The sequence below is a fragment of the Carlito syrichta genome, unplaced genomic scaffold (assembly GCF_000164805.1).
Source record: "Carlito syrichta isolate Samal-C Ts95f unplaced genomic scaffold, Tarsius_syrichta-2.0.1 Scaffold316501, whole genome shotgun sequence".
In the NCBI taxonomy this organism is placed as follows: Eukaryota; Metazoa; Chordata; class Mammalia; order Primates; family Tarsiidae; genus Carlito; species Carlito syrichta.
The window spans coordinates 634,938-658,072 of NW_007260597.1; the positions used below are offsets into that span (position 1 = coordinate 634,938).

At 34.8% G+C, this 23,135-nt stretch overlaps 1 protein-coding gene across 1 annotated transcript in view; it reads left to right on the forward strand.

The window, feature by feature from the left end:
• CNTN3 (contactin 3) overlaps window positions 1-23,135 on the forward strand; it is a 262,835-nt gene that overhangs the window by 41,552 nt on the left and 198,148 nt on the right. Inside the window, exon 3 of the mRNA XM_021707315.1 lies at window positions 340-515. Within this exon, the coding sequence (XP_021562990.1) occupies window positions 340-515 (176 nt within the window). The remainder of the gene's footprint in view (window positions 1-339; window positions 516-23,135) is intronic.

Sequence of the window (23,135 nt, forward strand, 5' to 3'; positions counted from 1 at the left end):
AGCCGGGCGCGGTAGCGCGCGCCTGTAATTCCAGCTCCTCGGAAGGCTGAGGCGGAAGGATCGCCGGAGCCCAGCGGGTCGAGGCTGCGGTGGCGGGAGCGGCCACTGCTCTCCAGTCTGGGCGACAGTGAGACTCCAAACCTCCCCCCCCAAAAAAATTTGTTTCTTAGTAATACGTGGACATATTTCATCTTCAGTTATGTAACACTTGCATAATATGTGTATTATTTATTTACAAGAGGGAATTATAATGTTTAAAGTAAGTTTTGTAATGTTGGGTCTTCTTATACATTTAAATATACTAAGAGGAGGAAAAAAACCTTGATATTTGTTTTACAGATGGCAGTTGAATGGAAGTGATATTGATATGAGTCTGGAACGTCGTTATAAGCTGAATGGAGGAAATCTTGTAGTTATGAACCCCAACAGAAATTGGGATACAGGAACTTACCAATGTTTTGCAACAAATTCACTGGGAACAGTTGTCAGCAGAGAGGCTAAACTCCAGTTTGCCTGTAAGTTTATGTTCACATATCTAGCAAAACCAACGTTTAAAAAGATAACTTAAGTTTTGTGACCATTTTGTATTTCAGAAAAAATGTACATGGATTTTATTAATAGGTTGAGGAAATAATCAGTATGAATTTTTTATCTCTATATACTATACAAATCAGAGCTTCAAATGTGTGTGTGCCTGCAGGTGTGTGTGTGTGTGTGTGTGTGTGTGTGTGTGTGTGTGTTTGATTTTACCATTTTGTAAGGATTATGTTCGTTTAGGGAACAAAAAAGAATTCGAATTCAGTTAAGAATATTTTTATCAAGCAGCTACTCTTTACTTTGTATTGTGCTAGAATTGAAAAGAATATGGAAAAATTTTCATAGTACTGACTGTTAAAGAACACTTAAATCTGAGAATTCCATTAGACAAACCTGGAAATATTAAGAAACAAAGACAGTGAGAAAAATAAGTTAACATATGTGGAGACATATTGTTGACTTCCTTTGGGGTCTTGTCACAAATGATTTCGCAAATGACCTTCAGTAACTCCCCCACTGAGGTGTGGGCTCTGGAAACCATGCTATACTGTATTAATTGGACCTAGGTTAATGCCTAGCCCAACCTGAGAAAATCACGTTCTTCCTCCAGGGAATTTGGAATTAGAATGAGAACTCAATGCAGTTTTTAACTTTTTGTTTCTTCTGTGTTTTAGTTGTTTATTTTGTATATAGCATATATCAGGATTACCTCAGTTCTAAAATTTCATTCTTTATATCGCTATAATTCTGAAATTGGAATGTATGTTTTCTAATAATGAGATAGTATTCTCCCTTTGCTCCCCCCATGAGCCATTATTAAATTGATGATGTGTCATTTAATGCATGGCTTATTCTTTTGCTTTCTATGGCAAGGGTTGGCTTTGCTTGTCGCATTATATTGTGTGTTGTTTTTCATACTTATTTGTTGGTTTTTTCTCTCTCTCTCTTTCTTTTTTTATTCCTGTAGACACAGTAGTTTTTGTTTTTAACCTGTGTCTTCCTTGGGTATTTTGAAACTGTATGTCAGGAAGTACTTTGTGTATATTTCTCTAATAGCCAGAATTTTAAGTTGAAATTACATTTTCAAAGTCCCAATGTTTTAAACAGTTTAGTTTCTTTTTTTTTCCCTTAATGTATATTTTGCAGTCTTCATCTGATTTCCATAGTTATTGATTTAAATTGTTATTATGTCATTTTAATATATATTATATAATATACATAGTTAGGTACTATGTATATATGAATATATGTATATGAATATATGTATATGTTAGCTACTATGTATATATGAATATGTGTGTATATATTTTCTTATGAATAATTGTATATGTGCATCTAGTTTTTAAACAGAACTTTGTCAAAATCTATGATGTATCTATGTTTTACCCACTACCAGACCTCTTTTTGGTGTTTACATTCTTATTTTTTTATTTCTCAGTAAATTTTTAAATACTTGATATTTAATAGATTACATTTTAAAAGTTCAAGTACTATTTATACTCTTAAATGTTAAAGAGTGCCAGCATATTGCTTTAAATAGGAATACAGTTTTTGGTTGCTAATAAATGTTGAAACCTAGAGCCGTTTACCAGAGATTTCTGAGTGCACTGCTCTGTTATCTCCTGGAATTCATAATATTTTATTTATATTTATTTTATTTATATTTATAAATAATAAAATATAAACAATGGAATTTATAAATAGTAATTTGAATTATTTATAAATATTACCTACAAATAATTTAAATTATTTATAATGTATTATTTAATAAAATTCAAATAATAAAATATATATTTTGATATTAAATTTATTTTGTATTTTAATAAGGCATTGATCATTGATATACTGGAATTTTTTCTGTCCCATTCCTTGAAATTCTTTTCATCTCAGTCTTTCATATTTTTTCCTTTCTGTTCTTAATTCAAAGGTGCCACATTGTTTTTTTTCTGTTGAGGGTACAGTCAGTTTTCTGAAATGTCATTTTCATTTAATGTTTCCATTTTTATGCTTAGGCCTTTTTAATAGGTTCTAAAACAAATAGTGTCAAAACTCAGTCTTTGTCAACACATGGCATTAGTGGACTACTATGGCCCTGCATTCTTTGCCTTGTGCAGAGATCAGAATGTCTTCTTTGATCTAAAGAGAGATGTGCAATTCCCACGGACACCCTGTTTCCAGCAGTCTTTCACCAAATACATTACTCTTATGTAATAATATTTTTCTACTATGAGTTCTTTATACCCTATAAGTGTAAGATCTATCATTAACTTACAGTTTTTTTTTCATGGTTAACCCCTCCTGGAAAGTGTGACTTGTATGGAAAAATACCCCTAAAATTATACTACACCTCTTTAAGTCTGCTTCTAGTTCCTGGCCAGCACTTTATAGGCAGAGTGGGATGAAGATATTGAGTCAGGGATGGAATTTTTTTCTGTCTAGAAGCTGTAAAGTACCCCGTTAATGTTTCATAGATGTCAGCAGAAGACTTGAGACTCCTGAGTCAGTGACTGTGAACTTGATTACATCCAGAACAGCAAGCACCATGAGGCTCAGCATGTTTTATTCAGTTCTTCTTGACTTCAGATCCCACAGAGGGATGTGATATGGCTAGGGTATGTTCTATACCCACAGTTGAGGAACACAGAGCTTATTGAATGTATCTTTTATAGCAAGCAGAAGGAAGCTTGGTCTCTGTTTTAGAGGAAGACTTTACCCTATTCCTTCTGGTTGCTTTCTGAAAACACATCACCAAGACATGAGTGTGGCAACGAGCAGTTAGGCCATTCATTCTTAGTATGCCCAGCAAAAACTTGCAAGAAAGCAGAGAGCACATAGTGGATTGACTATTCCAACATAAGTTGTTCACTGTCTTTGTTTGGTACTCTCCTTGACTTTCTGAGTTAGAATGTACCATATCAGGATACATCAGATGAGTGCAGTGCAAAATATCTTCCTCCTTTTATTGTGAATTCTGTCTTTCATAAAACATACTCTGGATGTATTAGTGAGTCCCTTGGGTTTCTCCTTGGTGTGTCTTTATCTACTTTACAAGTTTTATTTACTCCTATGCTTGACATGTGATTGCTTAGCAGTCTTGGTGTAGAGTGAGATTATCTTGTTTAGCAGTTTTTAGTGTTTTCCTAAGTGTTTCATTTGCAAGTTACAAGAAGCAACATTAGGTATTCTTAGCCTGATACCACATTGGACAATACTTGTATAAAATGGTTTTTTAAAAAAAAAAAAAATTCATATGGTTGGGATATAGATTTCTGGTCAAAAAACCAAAGAAGTTGGAAAAAGAAGTAGAAGACATCGAATACATCAGACATTACAAATTATCAGCTATAGTACAGCATTGCTTTAACTTCATAACTTTGAAGAAATGTAATACATTAACTGAAAGAAAAGATTAGAATGGAGATCCTTGTATTTGTAGCATACACATGACTTCAGAGAAATTTTAGTTGTCTTTGCTGCAATCAAATGGATTGTAGTGTTGTCACTGTCATTGAAAACGTTCTCTTTAATTTTGCAAGATAGCTGCATTTCCCTTGACTGTATTGTATGCTTGTATAATTAGCAGAACATCTTTTTTCTATTAGCCGTGGAGAACGTACTTCTATGTCAGACTTTTTCGATGAGTGAGCAATTGAAAATATGGTCAATGCATCACTTTTAACACAAGTGAAAACACAAAGAAATTTTATCTTAATTTTCAAGTGGCTTGAAAATAGTGGTTGTGATAACATGAAAGTGAAAGGGCCATTCATAGCTTAGGAAGCCCACTTTTTGTAGACTTTCTCGGTCTCTTCCAATGGATTCTTTGTGGAAAAGCCACAGAAACTATGGAAGAAAAAATATGTAAAATGATGCAATGTTTGAATTGTAGGTATTTTCTCAGTGATTGACTTTTATGTTACATGTGTGTAATTTTTGGTATTTGCATAATATATTTGAATATGTTTTTGTTACTTTCTTATTTCAACTTCTTAATGTTCAACTTTAAACAGAAGGTTAGAGAGGTACCTTCAAAAACTCATATATTCTTCCTTTGCTAATAATTAGTTTTAATTTTCCTATTCTAGGATTTCTCACACTTTGTGATTAAATTTTTTTACCAATTTGAGGTACAATAAATATTTTTAAAATCATGAATTATATCAGAGGTATAAATTGTATGGAAAAAATTAAAAGGAACATTTGCATAGCTAGCCCTTAATTTAAAAGTTAAAGCATATGAAATACAATTAACCCTCCTGGTATTACCCTGATGACATTCCTTTTCTTTCCTACTCCTTCTCAGTATATAGTCACTATTCTGAACTAAATGTTTTTTGTTTCTATGCATTTTTAAGTATTTTGAATACATATACATGTACTTCTAAACGATATGTAAAATTATTTTGCCTCTTAAATTTCTTAAACTTTTTATATAAGGTCATTATGTAATATGCATACATCCATAGATCTTTTTTCTTCATCATTAGGTTTGGAAATATATGTTGATTTGAGTCCTTGCCAACATTTGTTATTGTTCTCTTTTTCATTTGTGCAAATCTAGTGAATATAAAATTGGGATTCATTATAGCTTTAAGTTGCATTTTTATGATTACAGTGAAGTTAAGCTTCTTTTCATATTGTTTGTTGACCGTTTGTATTTCTGCTATATAGATACTTTTCTATTAGATAGATGTCTTTTTTTAAACAACTTACAAGAATTCTTTGTATGTTCTGGATTAATCCTTTGTCAGTTATGCTACAAATATCTTCTGCTTATTAGTGTCTAGTTTTTTTTTCCCTTGATGCTATCAAATGAACAAATATTCTTAATTTCAAATTTAAGTATCAGTCTTTTCCTTTATAGCTTATGTCCTCTTCTGTATTGTTTAAAAATTTTTGTTTTCATTATCCCGAAATGATGAAGACATCCTCCTAAATATCTAAATATACTAATAAAAGTTTTAATGTTCTGCTTTTTATCTTTAAGTCTTTAATCATCTGGAATTGACTTTGTATAGCATGTGAGGTAGGGATACCAATTTATTTTTTTCCAACATAGAAAGTCAACTTTATCAGCTCCATTGATGGAGGAGCTGAAGAACTTCATTCTTCAACTGCTGAAATACAATGTATTGTAATTGTTTGGGCTTTTGGGGGCTTTTTTGTTTGATAACTATATTATCTACAAATAATGAGAGTTTTTAGTTTTTTATCCACCCTAGCTCTTTTTATATTTTTTACTTCTATTACTTATGTTTTTTATTATATTACTTTTTCTGAAATACAGTGTTAAACATAGTGGCTAAATCAAATGTTAAACAGATATTTTGATGGTGGATATCCCTGTCTTGCTCTTGATTTTTAAGAGAATGAATACCATTCATATTTTACCACCCATTATGATGTTTGTCCTAGTTTTTATACATACCTTTAATCAGATATTTATCAACTAGGTTGCTTTTTGTCATGAATGCTTTATTCTTTTAAATTTTTTTTATATTTTAAAGATGTGAGGAATAACTCAGGATTAGTATACAAGTGATTGTCGTACAGGTATAGTTTGGCCCTCCCTTTGGTCCCTACTTTGTCATGGGGTACTCAGTTCTTTGTCTCTGTGATAGGTAACTGAGTATTATAGACTCTAAATTCATCCAAGTTGTTATGAAGTCTGTGTGTTTGTCCTTCTTTGTGACTGCGTCCATTGTGTAAATGTACCACATTATTTTTCTCCAGTCTAGTTTTGATGGGTATAATGGCCGGTTCTATCTTTTTACTATTGTAGATAGTGCTTCAATAAACATGTGTGTTCAGGTATCTTTTTGGTAGAATGATTTGAGTTCCTCTGGGTATATTCCCAGTAGGGAGATTTCTGGGTCATGTGGAAGGTCAATTTCTTGTTCTTTTAGGAATCGACACACTGTTTTCTATAGAGGTTGAACTAGTTTTCATTTCCACCTATAGCGTAGAAGCGTTCCCTTTTCTCTGCATCCTCTCTAGCTTCTGTTGTTGTTTGTTTTATTATTGATGGCCATTCTTACTGGGGTTAGATGATATCTCAATGTGATTTTGATTTGCATTTCTCTGATAATTAGTGGTGCTGAGCACTTTTTCATGTGTCTGCTGGCTTCCTGATGTCTTCTTTTGAGAAGTTTCTGTTCATGCCTTTTGCCCACTTTTTAATGAGGCTGTTTGTTTTTTTCCTTTCAGCACATTTGAGTTCCTTGTAGATCATGAATGTTAGGCCATTGTCAGATATATAGTTGGCAAATATTTTTTCCCTTTCTGTGGGTTGTCTCCTCACACTTTTGATGTTTTTGTTTGTTTGTTTGTTTGTTTTGCAGAGGCTTTTCAGTTTAATGAGGTCCCACTTGTCTATCTTATTTCTTATGACATGGACACCTGGGGTTTTGATCAGGAATTGGTTGCCTACTCTGATTTCTGTAAGGTTGTCTCCTGTGTTTTCTAAGACTTTCATAGTTTGAGGTTTTACATTTAGGTATTCGAAATATTTAGAGTTGACTTTTGTGTATGATGATAGATCAGCCAGATTTCCTAGCACCATCTTCTGACTTGGTTCTCCTCTCCCCAGTGATTGTTGTTGGAGGCTTTGTTGATGGGTTGGTTGAGAAATTGAGGTTTTGCTTCTGTAATCTCTATTCTGTTCCATACGTCTATATGCCAGTTCTTATACCAACAACAGACTATTTTGAATATTGTTGCCTTATAGTAGTTTGAAGGCTGGAAGTGTGATACCCCCCACTGTGTTTCTTTTGCTGAGGATTGTTTTGGCTATTCGTGGTTGTTTATGTTTCCATATGAATTTCTGTATTATTTCTAGTTCTGAGAAGAATGAATTTAATAGGCATAGCATGACTCTGTAGGATGGACATCTTAACAATGTTAATTCTTTCTGTCCATGAGCATGGAATATTTTTTTGTGTCTTCTTTATTTGAGCAATGTTTTGTAATTTTCGACGTAAAGGTCTTTCACTTCTCTGGTTAGGAAGATGCCCAGGTATTTTATTTTTTTGTGGCTATTGTGAATGTAATTTTGCTTTTTGATTTGTTTCTCTGCATGCTTGTTGTTGGTGTATAAGAATGCAATTGTCTTTTGTATATTTATTTTGTGCCCTGAGATTTTCATTTTACTGGATATTTGTGCTTTTGCCTTTAATCTGTTAATGTAGTGAATATTTTCTAGTACTAAGTGATCTTCTATTCCTCAATTAGTTTCAACTTGGCATTGATGTAATTCCTTTAATACATCCATGTTATCTGTTTGGTAGTATTTTCCATGGCACCTTTGTATATATGTTCATATAGGAGATTTTTATTTTTATTTTATCTTCTTATACCACCCTTTCTGACTTTGATATCAAAGTCATATACAGCTCTCAAAATTATCTGGATAGTATATCTTATTTTCATATTTTCTAGACAGCTTAGAAAAATACTTAAATTATCTGTTCCTTCAATATGATGTAAAACTTAGAGATAAAACCATCTGGGTCAGAAGTTTTCTTCAAGGAAACATTTTAACTATTGATTGACTTTATTGATTAGTTATATTTGTGATAATTTGTATTTTTTTTTTTAGGAATTTTATCCATTTAATCTATGTTTTCTAATGTATTGGCAAAAAGTTATTTCAAAACATTTTCTTTTGTTATTTTTCTGATTTCTGCTTTACACATAGATTCCCTATTTCATTATAAATATTGTTTTGGTACTCTTTTGAAGTATAATGTGTTAAAATTTGATATTATTTTTCCTAACTTTTGAATCTTCATACTTTATTTCATTCATTTTGTTCTTACCTTTATTATCCTTCCCGAGTTCTTAGATTATTTTATTGTTCTTTTCTAATCACTTAAGTTGTATGATTACTCATTACTTTTCAAACTTCCTTCTGTTCTAATATACATTTGTATAGTTTTAAATTTTCCTGTAAGCATTTTTAGCTGTCTACAAAGGGTTTGATGTAGAACAAATTTATTATGGTTCAGTTATATAAATGTTATAATTTCATTATGATTTTGTTTTATCTTTGAGCTAGCAGACATGTATTTGTAAATTTCCAAACTTGGAGTTTTGTTACTGATTTTATACCTAATGGCCCATTGACCAGTGAAGAATCTCTTAAGGTATAACTCTTGGAGATTGTTGGTATTTATTCTGTGGCCCAACATAAGGTTAGATTTTATAAATCATTCATATGTGCTAGAAGTAACAGATATTTTCCAAATGCTGGATACAGTATTCTCCATAAGTTCGTTGGGTTAATCTTGTTGTGTTGCTCAAATCATCTCTATCAGGGGTCCCCAAACCCCAGGCTATGAACCAGTCCGTGGCCTGTTAGGAACCGGGCCACACAACAGGAGGTGAGTGATGGGCAAGTGAGTGGAACTCCATCTGTATTTACAACCGCTCCCCATCTCTCACATTGCTGCCTGACCTCTGCCTTCTTCAGATTAGTGGCAACATTAGATTTTCATAGGAGCATGAACCCTATTGTGCACTGAGAATGCAAGGGATCTAGGTTATGAGCTCCATATGAGAATCTAATGCTTGATGATCTAAGGTGAAGCTGGGGCGGTGGTGCTAGTACTGCCCCCCATCACCCCCAGATGGGGCTATGTAGTTGCAGGAAAACAAGCTCAGGGCTCCCACTGATTCTACATTATGGTGAATTGTTTAAGTAATTCATTGTATATTATAATGTAATAATAATAGAAAGAAAATGCACAATAAATGTGAACTTGAATTTTCCTGAAACCATCTCCTCTCATCCCCCCAAAATCTGGTCCATAGATAAGTTTTCTTCCACGAAACCAGTCCCTGATGCCATAAAGGTTGGGGACTGCTGATCTAGGTCATTACTGCTTAATCTAATTAATCTGTAGTTTTCTTTCACAGTGATGGTGGAATTTTCTGTTTATTCTGATATTTCTGTCTGTTTTAGCTTTATATATAGTTGATTACTAATGATGCATAAAAATTTAGGAGTGTATTTTTTGTAAACATGAGATAACCCTCTATCACTAAGAAAGCATTTTGCCTTATAGTTTAGATGTTAATATTTTAATATTGCTGTATTTTTTCTGACTTTTTTGTGTTTTTTTAATCCCTTCTTCCTTTCATTTGGATTAAGAATTTTTTTTTCCCTCAAGAACATTGGAAGTTATACATTGTATTTATTTCCTTATAATAATTGCCCTAAAAATTTTAGTATACTTATTTAACAAAGTTTAAAGTGAATTCATATCTTCAGTAATGAGGAATACAGTATTTTAAACTGTATTATCTACCTCCAGGATCCTATACTACTGTTTTTAAATATTTTTGTTGAATTTTCAGCCATATGAATTAGACATTATTTTTACTGTTCCTTTTACTTTCTAGTTTCTCTTCTATAGCAAGAATAATTTAAGCATGTGCAAACTTCTACGTAGTTTTTTTTTTTTTTAAGAAAATGTAAGGCTTTTGCTCATATCTTCCCTGTTTCTCCTTTCCTAGAGGAAACTTTCAGATTTTTGACTGTCTCTTTTTGATAGTTACCTCAATTTTTATGAATAACTTACTTATATCACCATTTGTTTTATTTTGTTTGTTTTTTGTTTTAAATATTACTATTAACCATTAAGTATGGCAACTGATGCTACAACACTCTTGTACTACTGCTTTATCACCCCAGCAATGTGAGGTTGCACTGTTATGAGGATTATGAAAAACAGCATTGTTTTAGTCATAAATCTTAGAAAAACACATTAAAAATAGTCAAATATACACTGTGCTTTAACTGGATAGATTCCCCAGTGATCACAAGACAGTTTTCCAAACCAGCCCATATCTAAACCTCCACAGAGGCTAAAAATTTTAGCCAGCCTCCATTTGAAACTGGGGACTGGAAAGAAGACTCCAGAAGACTGGAGCCAGTTTCTAGTTGATGCATATTTCAGTATATGTCATCTCAGGCCATGTGATTTCAGGATTTTATTAGACTATAATTTCAGTTAGGTCAATTTTTTTTAGTATTTACATTACTATGACTTTGTAAATTATAGAGCTGAGTTTTGCAGCAAACTACAATTCTGATTACTTTTCCTTTCATACATAATTTTTCTTGTCCCCAAATTTAGTAATCTTATGTTGTTTCACGTCTTGATTTTCTATGATCTTATACTTAACCAAATTTGGGGACAATTTTCTAGATGTCTTCTAAAATATTAAGATGCTATCAGGTATTTTTTTAAGTGTTATCTTCTCAGGGAAATATATACCTTAGAATCTTTTGGAGTGACCTAGTTTGAACTGGTGTTCCTGCATATCAGGGACCAAACTGACTTCCCGGGATCTCCCTTTGCCATCACTCTGAGGATCCCCTGCTGTCTATCTCCTGTTACCTGTATTCTGGACTTCCTCTTTCATTAGTGTTCATTGTTTTAGAGTGCTTTGTTTTCAGTGTCCTAAGACAGAGTGAATGATATCTATGACTGTCTAGGACCTGTACCCTTAAAATTATTATACTGTAATACTTGATAGAGAGACTTGGCCTTGTGTGACTACTATGTTAGAAATCTTTTTCTTTCAGAATTTTGAAGATATTTCTCCTTGCTAACTAGCTAGCAGTGTTGTTGAGAGGTCTGATACCATTTTGATTCATAGTATCTTATACAGAGGGACATGTATATACTATACTATATATATATAGTTTTCTCTAGGGAGGCTTGTAGGATCTTCTCTTTGCCCCTATTATTCTGAAATTTCGCAATGACTTGATTTGCTATAAGCCAAATTTTATCTAGCATCCTGGTTATGTTATGGGTCTTCATAGTTTCAAAACATGAGTCCTATAGTTATAGGAGATTTTATGATTTCTTCCCCTTAGATTTCTCTATTTTCTATTTCACATTTTATTGCATCTTGAGCCACCTGGCTTAGATTGTTCCTCCCAACTCTTTCCCTCTTCCCCAAACAATCTTTCCAAATTACCTTCTTTTCAACTTTTATCTCTACCTCTAGACAACCAAAAAACAACTTTAGTGCTTTCTTGGAACACTTCTATTGAGTTTTTAATACCTGAAATGATATTTTTACAATAGAGTTTTTATAGTTGAAATTTTATTTTTATATCTTATTCCATTTTAGCTGTTGTAATAGCTTCTTATATTGACATGAAGACATGAATGAGTATTTGCCTTTACGTTTTTTTCCCTTGTATAAACTCTGTTTTTTCCAAGTGTCTTCATTTCACTTTTATATTGGTTTGTTTCTCTTTTCCATATGTGAAATGTGTTTGCAGCTATCTGGTAATATTTGGTTGCTGGCACATACTTAAGAGTGGGGAACTAAAAAATGTAATGGAGATCTCTATGTTCATGAGCAGAGTTTGCCATCACAAGGTTCACTGCAGTGTGGCTCATTACACTGGGGCTCCCCTAATTGTTGGCTTTTTCTTTTTGAGGAGGTCAGATTCCCCAGAGAGGAAAAGGATCCAGTTCTCTTCCCTGAGCGCAACAGCCTCCACTGACTTTCTGGTAGCTTAGCAGGAGAAGAGACCTTGAGGACTTGTGGCATACAGTATGCATACATGTATTTAATATACCTGTGTACCCATAAGACACTTCACACAATGTACCTGGTGACCGCTAAACCGGACATCCTTTTGTTTAAAACCCTGTTTTGTATAAACCTCGTCTCGTCTGGTGTGGATTATGGCAGTCAACTGGTTATGTGGATGGGACAGGAATCAGGATCCCTAACTGTGGCTTTAAATTCTTACTTTACCATTTTCTCTCTTGGTTTCCTTTTCCAGATGTGTCTGCCACCTCCAGTCCTGACTGTTGGGGATTCTGCCCATGTGTCTATCATTTCTGGGCTTTGCTCATTGCGAGCTTAAAAGTCATCCTTCTCCATATGCCAAACCCTTTAACACTTTCACATCGGTTTTTCAACATCCAAACTTGTACTTTCTTTCGTCTTTTATTTGTGCTCTTATGCTTTCAAGAAATATCTCTTATTTCAAGTAAGTTCTAGTTTGGGGAGTATTACAGGAAGAAGAGAGAAACGACATATGTGTTTTCCCTAAAATCCTTATTGTCATTTCACATAACCAATGTTTGTTTTGCTTTACCCCTGTGTTTACTATTTCCTTTACCTTCTTGCACCTGGGAGCATTTTCCTTCTTTGAGATCTGTGTCTTTTAGAAATCTTTTCATGAGTTCTTGTTGGTGGTCAGTTCTGTTTTGTTTTTCACCTCTTTTCCCTTTGTCTAAAAGTGTGTTTGTTTTGCCGTTATTCTTCAAAAAATAATTTTGCAGTAAGGTATAGTGTTCAAGGCACAGATATTAGCCAGACTCTCTGGGTTTGAATCTTACCTCCACCACTTACTGGCCATGTGACTTTGAGCAGATTCTGAACCTCTCTGTGTTTTAAGTTCTTTATCTGTTAAGTCAGGATAATAGAGTTTATCTCATCAGGTATGAGAATTAAATGAGCAAATATAGATATATGGCAAGCACCTGGAATGGTGCCTAGCATCTAGTACATGCTATACAAGGATACACTGTTATCCTTTTTATACTATTGTAGGTTGTAATTCTTGGGATGCATATCTCATAAAACTCTGGAAAATTCACAGTGTTTATCTTTCTTACTTTTGCTCATCCCCCAATCCTGTTTTTTGCTCCTTTTGTTTTCCTTTTGAATATATTTTGAACTTTTTAATAACTCTTCTGTCTTTTTCAACCATTCCTTCATATTTTATTTTATTTTTTGAGTTGGAGTCTCACTCTGTCACCCAGGCTAAAGTGTAGTGGCACACTCACGGCCACTGCAGCCTCGACCTGCTGAGATTAGGCAATCCTTCCACCTCAGCCTTCCAAGTAGCTGGAACTACAGACATGCACTATCATGCCCAGCTTATTTTTCTATTTATAGTAGAAGTAAGGTCTCACCAAGTTGCCCAGGCCAGTCTGGAACCCCTGGGTTCAGGCAGTCCTCTCGCCTCAGCCTCCCAAAGTGCTGGGATTATAGGTTGAGCAACTGCACCCAGCCCATGTTTTCATTTCTGTATCTGTCTGCACTCTTCAGAGTTAACTAGATAGCTCTAGTCTGCATTTCATCACTTCTCCTCTGATCTCTGCCTAGTTTATTATTAAACTGTCTTTTAAGTGTTTTTTTTGTGGATTATATTTCTTATGTGTAGCTATTCTAATTCTCTTTCATATACACCTGTTCTTTATTCAGAATATGCCTTTTTTTCCCTGACAATTTGATTCCCCTCCCTTTTCTCCTTCATTGCTTTATTTGCTTAAGTCTAAAATAGTTATTCATTCATAGTGTTTTTCTGTCAACTGAGTATATTGTGGGTCTTATCCTTTTAGTAGTTGATCTGCTGATTCTCCCTAGTAACAAATATTTTTGTCATTTGAAATTTTTTGATGTAAATTTGATCTTTAGCAGTTTCCACCTGCCTATGCATGCAAGCGATTATTGTTAGGCTTAGTTGAGTCTCCATTCCTAGCAGCTGTTATTGCTGCTTCCAGGAACCTCAGGGATATACCAACCTAGGAACTATTTTATGTTAGTTTATTGACTTGATGTAGACTATCATATATATTCAGTTTTCATTACTCATGGTAGTTATGTTCTATAAAGTCTTTGCTAACACTGAATTAGCAAATATTGAACTGTTGCTCCTAGCAGAAATGCAGGATTACGTTCCTTTGAGTCCCACAGGATTTTCCTCAACCAAACAATAGCTAATCTTGTTCTATGTGTTTTTCAGTTTAAAGACACCTTCTGTGTTGTTGATTCATTAACATTGAACTCATGGCCAAATGCACTCATGCCTGAATTAAGCTTAACTAACTCTTGTATTTTCTCCACAGGGCCTATGACAGCATTCTTGCATTTTAGCAGTACATGGGAACTGTTTTAAACAGTGAAATGACCAACAAAAAACACAAACATATTGAAAAATGTGACACTGATTATATGGTGAAAAGGATAGTTGTTTATATTATGAGAGTTGAAATAAGATTACAGAGCATACTTTGTTCAGCTTCAGATGAAAAAGGAGACTTGAGAGACTCAATATTTTCACCACTTCATACATGTCTGTGAATGACCTCAAAATTGATAAAGATATTGGTTTGGGGGTCACATATACATTTTAGTGAGTAGGTGAATTTTCATGTAGGGAATCTATGAATAAGAAAGATCAACTAAATGTTTAGTAATTATGAAATCCAAGCCATATGAGACATAGGCCCAGCAGATTGAATTCTTGGTTGAAATCCTACATGTATCCAATCTCCTTCTTCATATCACATGTCACCTCAGCAAGAAAGAGATGGAAAAACTAATCTCCTAGTCCTCTCCGTGTGTCCATGGCACTTCAAGGATGTAAGATGTGTGCAAAAGGTCTTCTTTCTTTTTTTTTCTGTTTGAGTTGGAGTCTCACTCTGTTGCCCAAGACTGGAGTGCAGTGGCTGCTCCCGGCCACAGTAGCCTCACCTGCTGGACTCCGGCGATCCTTCCGCCTCAGCCTTCCGAGTAGCCAGAATAACAGGCATGCGCTACCACGCCCAGCTGATTATTTTTTTTTATTTATTGTACAGATGAGGTCTTGCTGCCCAGGCGGGTCTCGAGCCCGCGGACTCAGGCAGTCCACTCACCTCAGCCTCCCAAAGGTGTGGGATTACAGGCTGAGCCACCGAGTCTGGCTGGTCTTATTTCTAAATGGCTATCTCCCAGGCTTAAGGCGTCACTTTTTGTTTCCACATGGAAAATCTAAAACTACCAGGTTACCAAACTAATACTGTCATCCTCCACACCCCTATTACACTGCCCCCGCAACCAAGGCATAGGCTTTAGAGTTTATGTCTGCTTTGCTTTCTTTTTTTAGTTAACTATGCATTTTGGCTTAATTTTTTTTTGTATATTAACTAACATTTCCAGGCAATTTATGGAACTAGAATTATCCTCCCATTTCTTGAGCATCTTTCTATTTTTTATCCAATTCTATTACTTAGGAAGATAATATCACTTAGAAAGATAATGTGAATGAAACGAGCTTTGGGCAAGCAATAAGAAATATTAGGGTCTAGGATGCACCAGAGAAGGCATGTTCTTTATAAAGGGGATACCCACTACTCAACTTTCCATTTTCAAATATTTAATTACTTCTAAAATTCATATTTTCAGATGTGACCTCTCCCAGAACTCTAGTGTCAAATAACTATCTGCCAGTTCTATATCTCTGGATAACAGTAGTCATGTCAAGCTTATATTTCCAAGCTATAATCCTTCTTTTTCTTATCAACCTACTGTTGTCTGGTGTTCTCCACTTTGGTAAGAGGTGTATTTGTTGTGTTGTTCAGGTCCAAACCTAGAGCTATCTTTGAGCTCTTTCTTTCAAACTTTGCATCTATCCATCAATAAATCTTATTGTATTTATCTTCAAAATATGCCCAGAATCTAACCACTGCTCACTATCTTCAGTACTAACACTTGAATGGGAGTCAGGCTCTCCTCTCCCCTTCCCTGCGGCAGGCAATAGTATCCTTCTGATGTAGCCTCTAATTCGCCACTCTTTCTAGTACCACCCCCACCCCTGTAATTTTCTGGTTTCTACACCACAATCAGAATGATTCCTTTAATTTCACACTGGACATATCAATCCTTCCTTGGACAAAACCTCCAATGATTTCTCATAAGACTAAATTTCACTTAGGATCTTGACTCTCAAGACTCTGTTCTGCTTTGTGGATGTGATCTCTTTTCCCTTCCTCACTCTTTACTTGCACTGACCTTGCCTTTCCTTAAGATGCTGTGAATGCCCTGCCCCAGGGCCTTCCCTCAGATCTGATCTGAATGGCCATCCTGTCATCTAGATCACTGCTTTAGTGTCATTTTCTAAAAATTGCTTTCTATCCTCTGTACTTTCAACATAGCCTTGGTCCTTACCTGATATTTTACATCTTTTTATTTGTTTGTGTCTCTCTTACTAGAGAGAAAGACTATGTTGTTCACTGTTACATTCCTAGAACCTGGCAGAATGCCTGGGATGTAGTAGATGCTTATTCAGTATTTGCTCAATGAATGAAATGGTGAACAAGAAAATGCAGGAACAGTGATATGAGAGCTAATCACTTTTCGAGATAAACCAGAATCTGTTCTTCATATGAAATGTATTAAATTTTTAAATGTTGGAGACTATATTTAAATTTTATAAAAGCATTAAACGGGCTAGCCCTGTCTGCATCAAGTAAAACAAATCTAAAGTTCAGATGTAGCCCATAGGTCACCAGTTAGTGATTTCTGACCCAGACTGAGAGCAGATACACTATGAAATTAAAAGGATTATATTAAATTATAAATGAGTCTACCTCTCACTCTCAACAAGATATATAAGACAGTATCTGCTGAGCCCAAAATTATTTTTTCCTTTTCTTTCTTGATTTCTGGGGCTCTGTCAATTTTGCAGTCTTTTTATGTAAAACAGAAATTGATCAGATTGCTCTTGTGAAGGGTTTCTCCTGCCTCTATCAACAGAGCAAGTAGAGCATTATTCACTTTTCTTAGATTATTTTATTTTTAAAATTTTCACTTTTTAATTATTACAGATTATAATATTTAAAAGCACATTTAGGCTTGGAAAAATAAGTTTGAAGAAAGATTAAAGAATTGCAGATAATTTTAAGGATGAATCCCAGAGTGGCTGTCTATATCTGAAAATTAAAATTACCCAAGACTAGTTAGCTAAAATTGTTGTGTTATAATTAGTAGGAGCTTAATTTGCTGTGAGTTATAGGCAGTGCTCTTTCTCATAACTAAATAGTATGGCTAAAAATGCAAATTTCATCTTTGAACAGAAGTAACTTTGATGACATTCAAAGCCGCTTTACTCTGGTGGTCTAAAAACAAGTTAAATTCAAAACGAAAGGCTACAACTCAGTATGTCATTCATATTATATAAATTTAAAGAAACAAAAACAAAACTTTGTAGACAAATACAATGCTTTTCAGCACCGTACATCAGAGAGCTATGATTTTTTTAAACCAGGTTTCTGTAGAAGTCAACATGTTTTCAGTAACTTTTCAGTCTTTTTTATGCTTTTCCATGTAGGCAGCATATACTTGTTATTTGCCTTCTGAATCGTAAAAATTTTTTTAGCTTGCACAATAACTGCAACTGTCTTAAAATATTCAGAGTATCATGATACTATTTCAGGCTTAGCTGAAAGGGTTCCATTGACAGGTACTTAATCTAAATTTCCACTAGACTTGCTGTGTTTACCCACCTATTCTCATGTCTTTAGAGTGCATATATATGAATGATTGGAATGGAGTAGGAAGAGTGTGTTCAAATTAATCAGAATGTTTCCTAATCCATTTTCTCCTAAAAGCATAATGATATGCATCTCCATCTCAGGATACTTTGTTGTGTCGAAATACTGGAGTGCAGAGTATGATCTGTATCATTGAGTTTGAGTTGAATTTGGAATCTTCATCACTGAGGTCTTTGTTACATGACCATAGCATGATTGAAAAATGAGGCCCAATTATAATAGCATATCTATTACACATAAAGAAAGCATTTTTACTGTTTTAATTAGCTATAATGGTAAGAGTAAGCAACCAAAAGAGACTACAGAGACTCAAGGCTAGAATTCATTCATTTATTTATTCAGTGAGCATGCACTGAGTATTTTCTAGGTATCAGGCACTTCACTAAAGGCTGAGCATCTGGGAACATCCTTGTTTTCATGGAGCTTATGGTCAAGTGGAGAGTAGAATTTCATCAGGTTAAACACAAATATATACAAACTGTGACAGAGACTATAAAGGAAAACACTAGCCTTCTTTTTCCTCTTAATCTGTCTTTGATAACTAAAATCCTAAAATTCAATCTTCATTCTTCAGTCTTAAAAAAAGTGAGTTGAGAAAGAGCTCAGAATGACCTATACCTGAATAAAATTCATTTCAGTGTTGCCCACAAAGGGGAGAATGGCATGAGATGAGTTGACAGAAGATGTCACAGGCTAGATAAGTTCATCTAAGCCGTCTTACTCTAAGCACATATAAGAACCCAGTAAACAGAGGGACACATTTTGATTTATAAATGATTTATAACTATAGTTTGATTTATAACTATAGTTGCTCCTTAGCAATTAGAGTAGAAGGGATCAAGAATGCAAACAAAGAGAACAACACGAATCTAGGAAATGATTACCCTTATCTATACAGTTGATGATAAGGGGAGATGGGATTTAAAAATCTTAAGATAAAAATGATAGAACTTGGTTATGGATTGGAGGTGGGGAAGTGGAATATTTTTCTCTTAGAATTGAATGAATGGTAGTGCAATTCTCTAAGATAGACAACATTAGAAGACCAGTATATTTTGGGGGAAAAGGTTGGGGATATAGAAGTTTGTAACTGTTTTATGAAGATCATGTGTTTGTTATTAAGCACATTGATTTGCTGAATTGTCTACAAGTAGTCTGAAAAAGTATCCCTTCCACTGGTTTAGTAATAGAGTGGTTAATCAGCCAGCACTGTCTTGCATGCTTGCACAGACCATGTTCTGCCTGAGTGCTCCTGGATAAATTTACCCAAAGTTTATTTTTTCAGTGAAGGATCCTGGCCCAGGTCTAACTGGCAGCATGGGGGAGGAGATGACTTTTTAACTTTCCTGCCCAGAGAGGGCCACTTTTTATAATTCCTACACAGGTACTGTATGTGCTAACGGTGGTCCTGCTACCGACTGGGGAGCCAGAACAGGGGAGGACAGACAGGATTCAGATGATAATTTTTATAACAGCTTTTGAGATATAATTTAAATTCCATGTAATTCCCCATTTACAGTGTATAATTCAGTAGGTTCTAGTATATTCAGAATTGTGCAACCATCACCACACTTAATTTTAGAACATTGTCATTATTTCCCAAAAAACTTGTTTCCCATTAGAAATCCATTTCCACCCAACTCCTTCACTCAGCCCCTGGAAACCATAAATCCACTTTCTGTCTCTATGGGTTTGCCTTTTCTGAACTTTTCACATGAACTGACAAGGGATCATATCATTTGTGGTCTTTTCTGACTGGCTTTTTTCGCTTAGTGTAATGTTTTTGATTTTCATCTTTATTATAGTGTGAATCAGCATTTGATTCCTTTTTATTGCTGAATAATATTCCAGTGTTAAAATATACCACATGCTGTTTATTCTTTCATCAGTTGATGATCATTAGAGTTGCGTCCACTTTTTGATTTTTGTAAATAACGCTGCTGAAAACATTTGTTTACATTTTTGTGGCATATTTTTAAATTTCTATTGGGTTTATACCTAACAGTGGAAATGCTGGGTTAGATGGTAACTCTATACTTTACCTTTCAAGGAACTGCTAGACTGTTTCCCAAAGTCACTGCACCAATTTACATTTCTACCAGCAGTTTTTGAGGATTCCAGTTTCTCCACATCCATATAAACATTTGTTTATCCTTTGTCTTTTGATTATACCATCCTATTGGGTATGGAGTAGTATCATATTGTGGTTTTGATTTGTATCTCCCTGATGAATAATGATGTGAGCATGGTTTCATGTGCTTATTGACTATTTGTATATCTGCTTTGAAGAAATGTCTATTGAGATCCTTTTCTCATTTTTTATTTATTTTGTTAAATTTTAAAATCATGTAGAGACAGAGTCTGGCTCTGTTGCCCAGGCTGGAGTGCAGTGGTGTTATTATAGCTCACTGCAGCCTTGAACTCCTGGCCTCCACAGATCCTCCCACCTCAGCCTCCTGAATAGCTAAGATTACAGGTGCATAGCACTATGTCCAGCTAGGCTTCTTCCTTCCTTCCTTTTTCCTTCTCTCTCTCTCTCTCTACCTCTTTCCCTCCCTGCTTCCTCCCTCCCTCCCTCTCCCCCTCCTTTCTTCCTTCCTTCCTTCCTTTCTTTTCTGTTTTTGTCCCTTCCTCCTTTCTTTCTTTCCTCCCTTCCTTCCTCCCTCCCTTCTTTTCTTTTTCCTTCTCTCTCTCCCTCCCTCCCTTCCTCCCTTCCTCTCCCCCCTCCTTCCTTTCTTCCTTTACCTGTCTTTCTGTTCCTCCCTCCCTCCCTCCCTTCTTTCCTTCTTTCCAGTTCTTACTATGTTGCCCAGTGTGGTCTCAAACTCCTGGCCTCAAGTGATCCTCTTACCTCAGCCTGCCAAAGTACTAGAATTACAGTTGTGAGCCACAGTGCCCATCCCTTTTGCCCATTTTTAAATTGGGTCATTTGTCTTTTTATTATTGAGTTGTAAAATTCTTTTCATATTCTAGACACAAATCCCTAATCAGATATATGCAAATGTTTCTCACGCTTGTGGGTCAGATGAATTTTTGAGTCACTTCTTTTAATTTCTGGAGTTAGTTGTTAGAATCTTTTGTAACTGGTAGACTGACAAGGGGTATCTTCAATTTGAGAGTCACCTGTCAGGGTTAAAATGAAATACTCTACTAACATATCAATTTCCTGGAATAGAACAAACCCAAAGATTGAAGTTTAAGACTCTGGTTTTCGTCCTGACTCAGCCACTAGATGGGAGTCACTTGACCTCTCTGGGCCTCAGTTTTTTTATTTGTAAAGAAAAAGATCAGGCACATTATCTAAAATGCTCTTCTACTATTCTGTGATTCTAAGATTAAAAGTTATGCTGAAGAGGATGAAGCTAATTTAAATTGTTTCTAGATTTTGAATCAACTGACAGCTTTAGGTGAAATACTATTTTTCTTCTTTTTTCATCGAGAATTTGCCAAATATCACAGTGCAACACTGGCTCTAAAATCCTCTTGCCTTTTTCCCTTACAGGCAATACTTGTTGAAACTAACAACTAAATGATAGGCCTGGAAACTCTATTTCTGTAAGACGATGTAATTCAGTTTGGAAAGTAATGTTTAAACTCCTCCAAAATCTGTCATCTGAAGGAGACTCATTGTCACGTGTCTATAGATGTTGGTCATTGAAAGTGGCACTTGTTTGCTATAACCACAGGATAATAGCAGTCTAGAGAGTCTAGAAACCTCCCTATTCCTAGCATTCACGAAGTCCAGGTGATTGTTTGGTCCATTTTTGTTTTTGTTTTTGCTTTGTTGTCAGCTGTGGTTTCGTCCTACTTAAATCGTTTTAGCTAATGCCATCAGTAAAAGAATCAGTTAATTCTAAGAATTCAGGTACAGTATTTACCTCAGTAGTATTAGTATTAGAATAGCATCATCTCCATCAATATGGACCAATCACTGGACATGAAATTTAGTAAGTTAGACCCTTTGTTACTGATGATAATATGCCTGGGGTCTAAGCATCTATACTATTTCTGATCTCATAATGATACGTACATTTAATTTGTTATTGCATTTGTTTTAAAAAAAGATCATGTTTGATAGATAGCCTTGGCTGGCTCCTTTCCCTTTTCTGTTAATCTTCAATCATAGGAAACTTCTCAATTTTGCTTGAGATATCAATAACATTTTATTTTAACATCCTGTGAATGCTGTTTTTGAATACAAAACATGTTGTATGTATCACTGCTGGGATCAAGGGAAAAATGTAGCTTCATTTTTTTATGAAGCTGATTCTGATTACTTTCAAATCGAGTGCAATTATATAAAACTAAGTCCTGTGCAATTCATTCTTATTGGAGTCCGCTATCCCAGGGTCTTGGAAATTTCCTGAGGCTGGCAACATCATCAGCCCATTTGGCCCTTTGATTTGGCTTTCTTCCATATGGGATTTTTTCTGTTCCAATATAATGCCATTACAGTAGAAGTAGATTGAATGCTTCTCAGGATAGATCAGTTTTATTTTCTTGAACCTCAGAATGATTCTTCCTTAGAAATCATCTGCCTGTTGTTTTACTTTCTCTCTTTGGTCACTGTAGGACTGTTCCTTTATTGCTGTTCTATTGAGATTTTTTTTTATTGCTTCTTAAGGACTCTAAAAGCAATTTCTTGTCTATAGCAGAACTGTTATGGTTTGTCTGTGAAAGAAAGGGTTACCTGGTGAAGGTAGCAGCTGCTTGGGTGGTATATATAAAGTTAAAACCAAATGGCTTGTGAAAGGTTAGAATTGAACTCAACCCTTTAATTTCAGATAGAGCACTATTATATGTGTGTAGTGTTTTATAGTGCATCGTGTACCATAATTTTTAGGTTGTTGTGTTCTCCTGCTGTAGCATGCTAAAAATATTCAGTAATTTCTTCTTCTACATGAGCATCTATTTAATTGAGTCCTGGTTTAATGTTTATCCATTATACTGCTGTGATTCTATTTTGCAAATGTTGGAAAATGTCTTTAAAATCATACCTGAAACCCTATAATTTCCAGAGTAATGATCTCTTTTAGAGGTTTTTTTTTCTCTCCCTCAACTCCCATTTTTGTTAGATTTGAAGTTACTGCTTTAAAAGCCAAAATAACTTTGATATGAATATAATATTTCACTGTACCTCCTTTCATAATTTTGCATTTAGTAAGATATCTCTTGTCAGTTTTAGGATGATTTAATTTGCAAAAGACATCCAATATCACTTTTTTTTCCTTTTGTAAATTG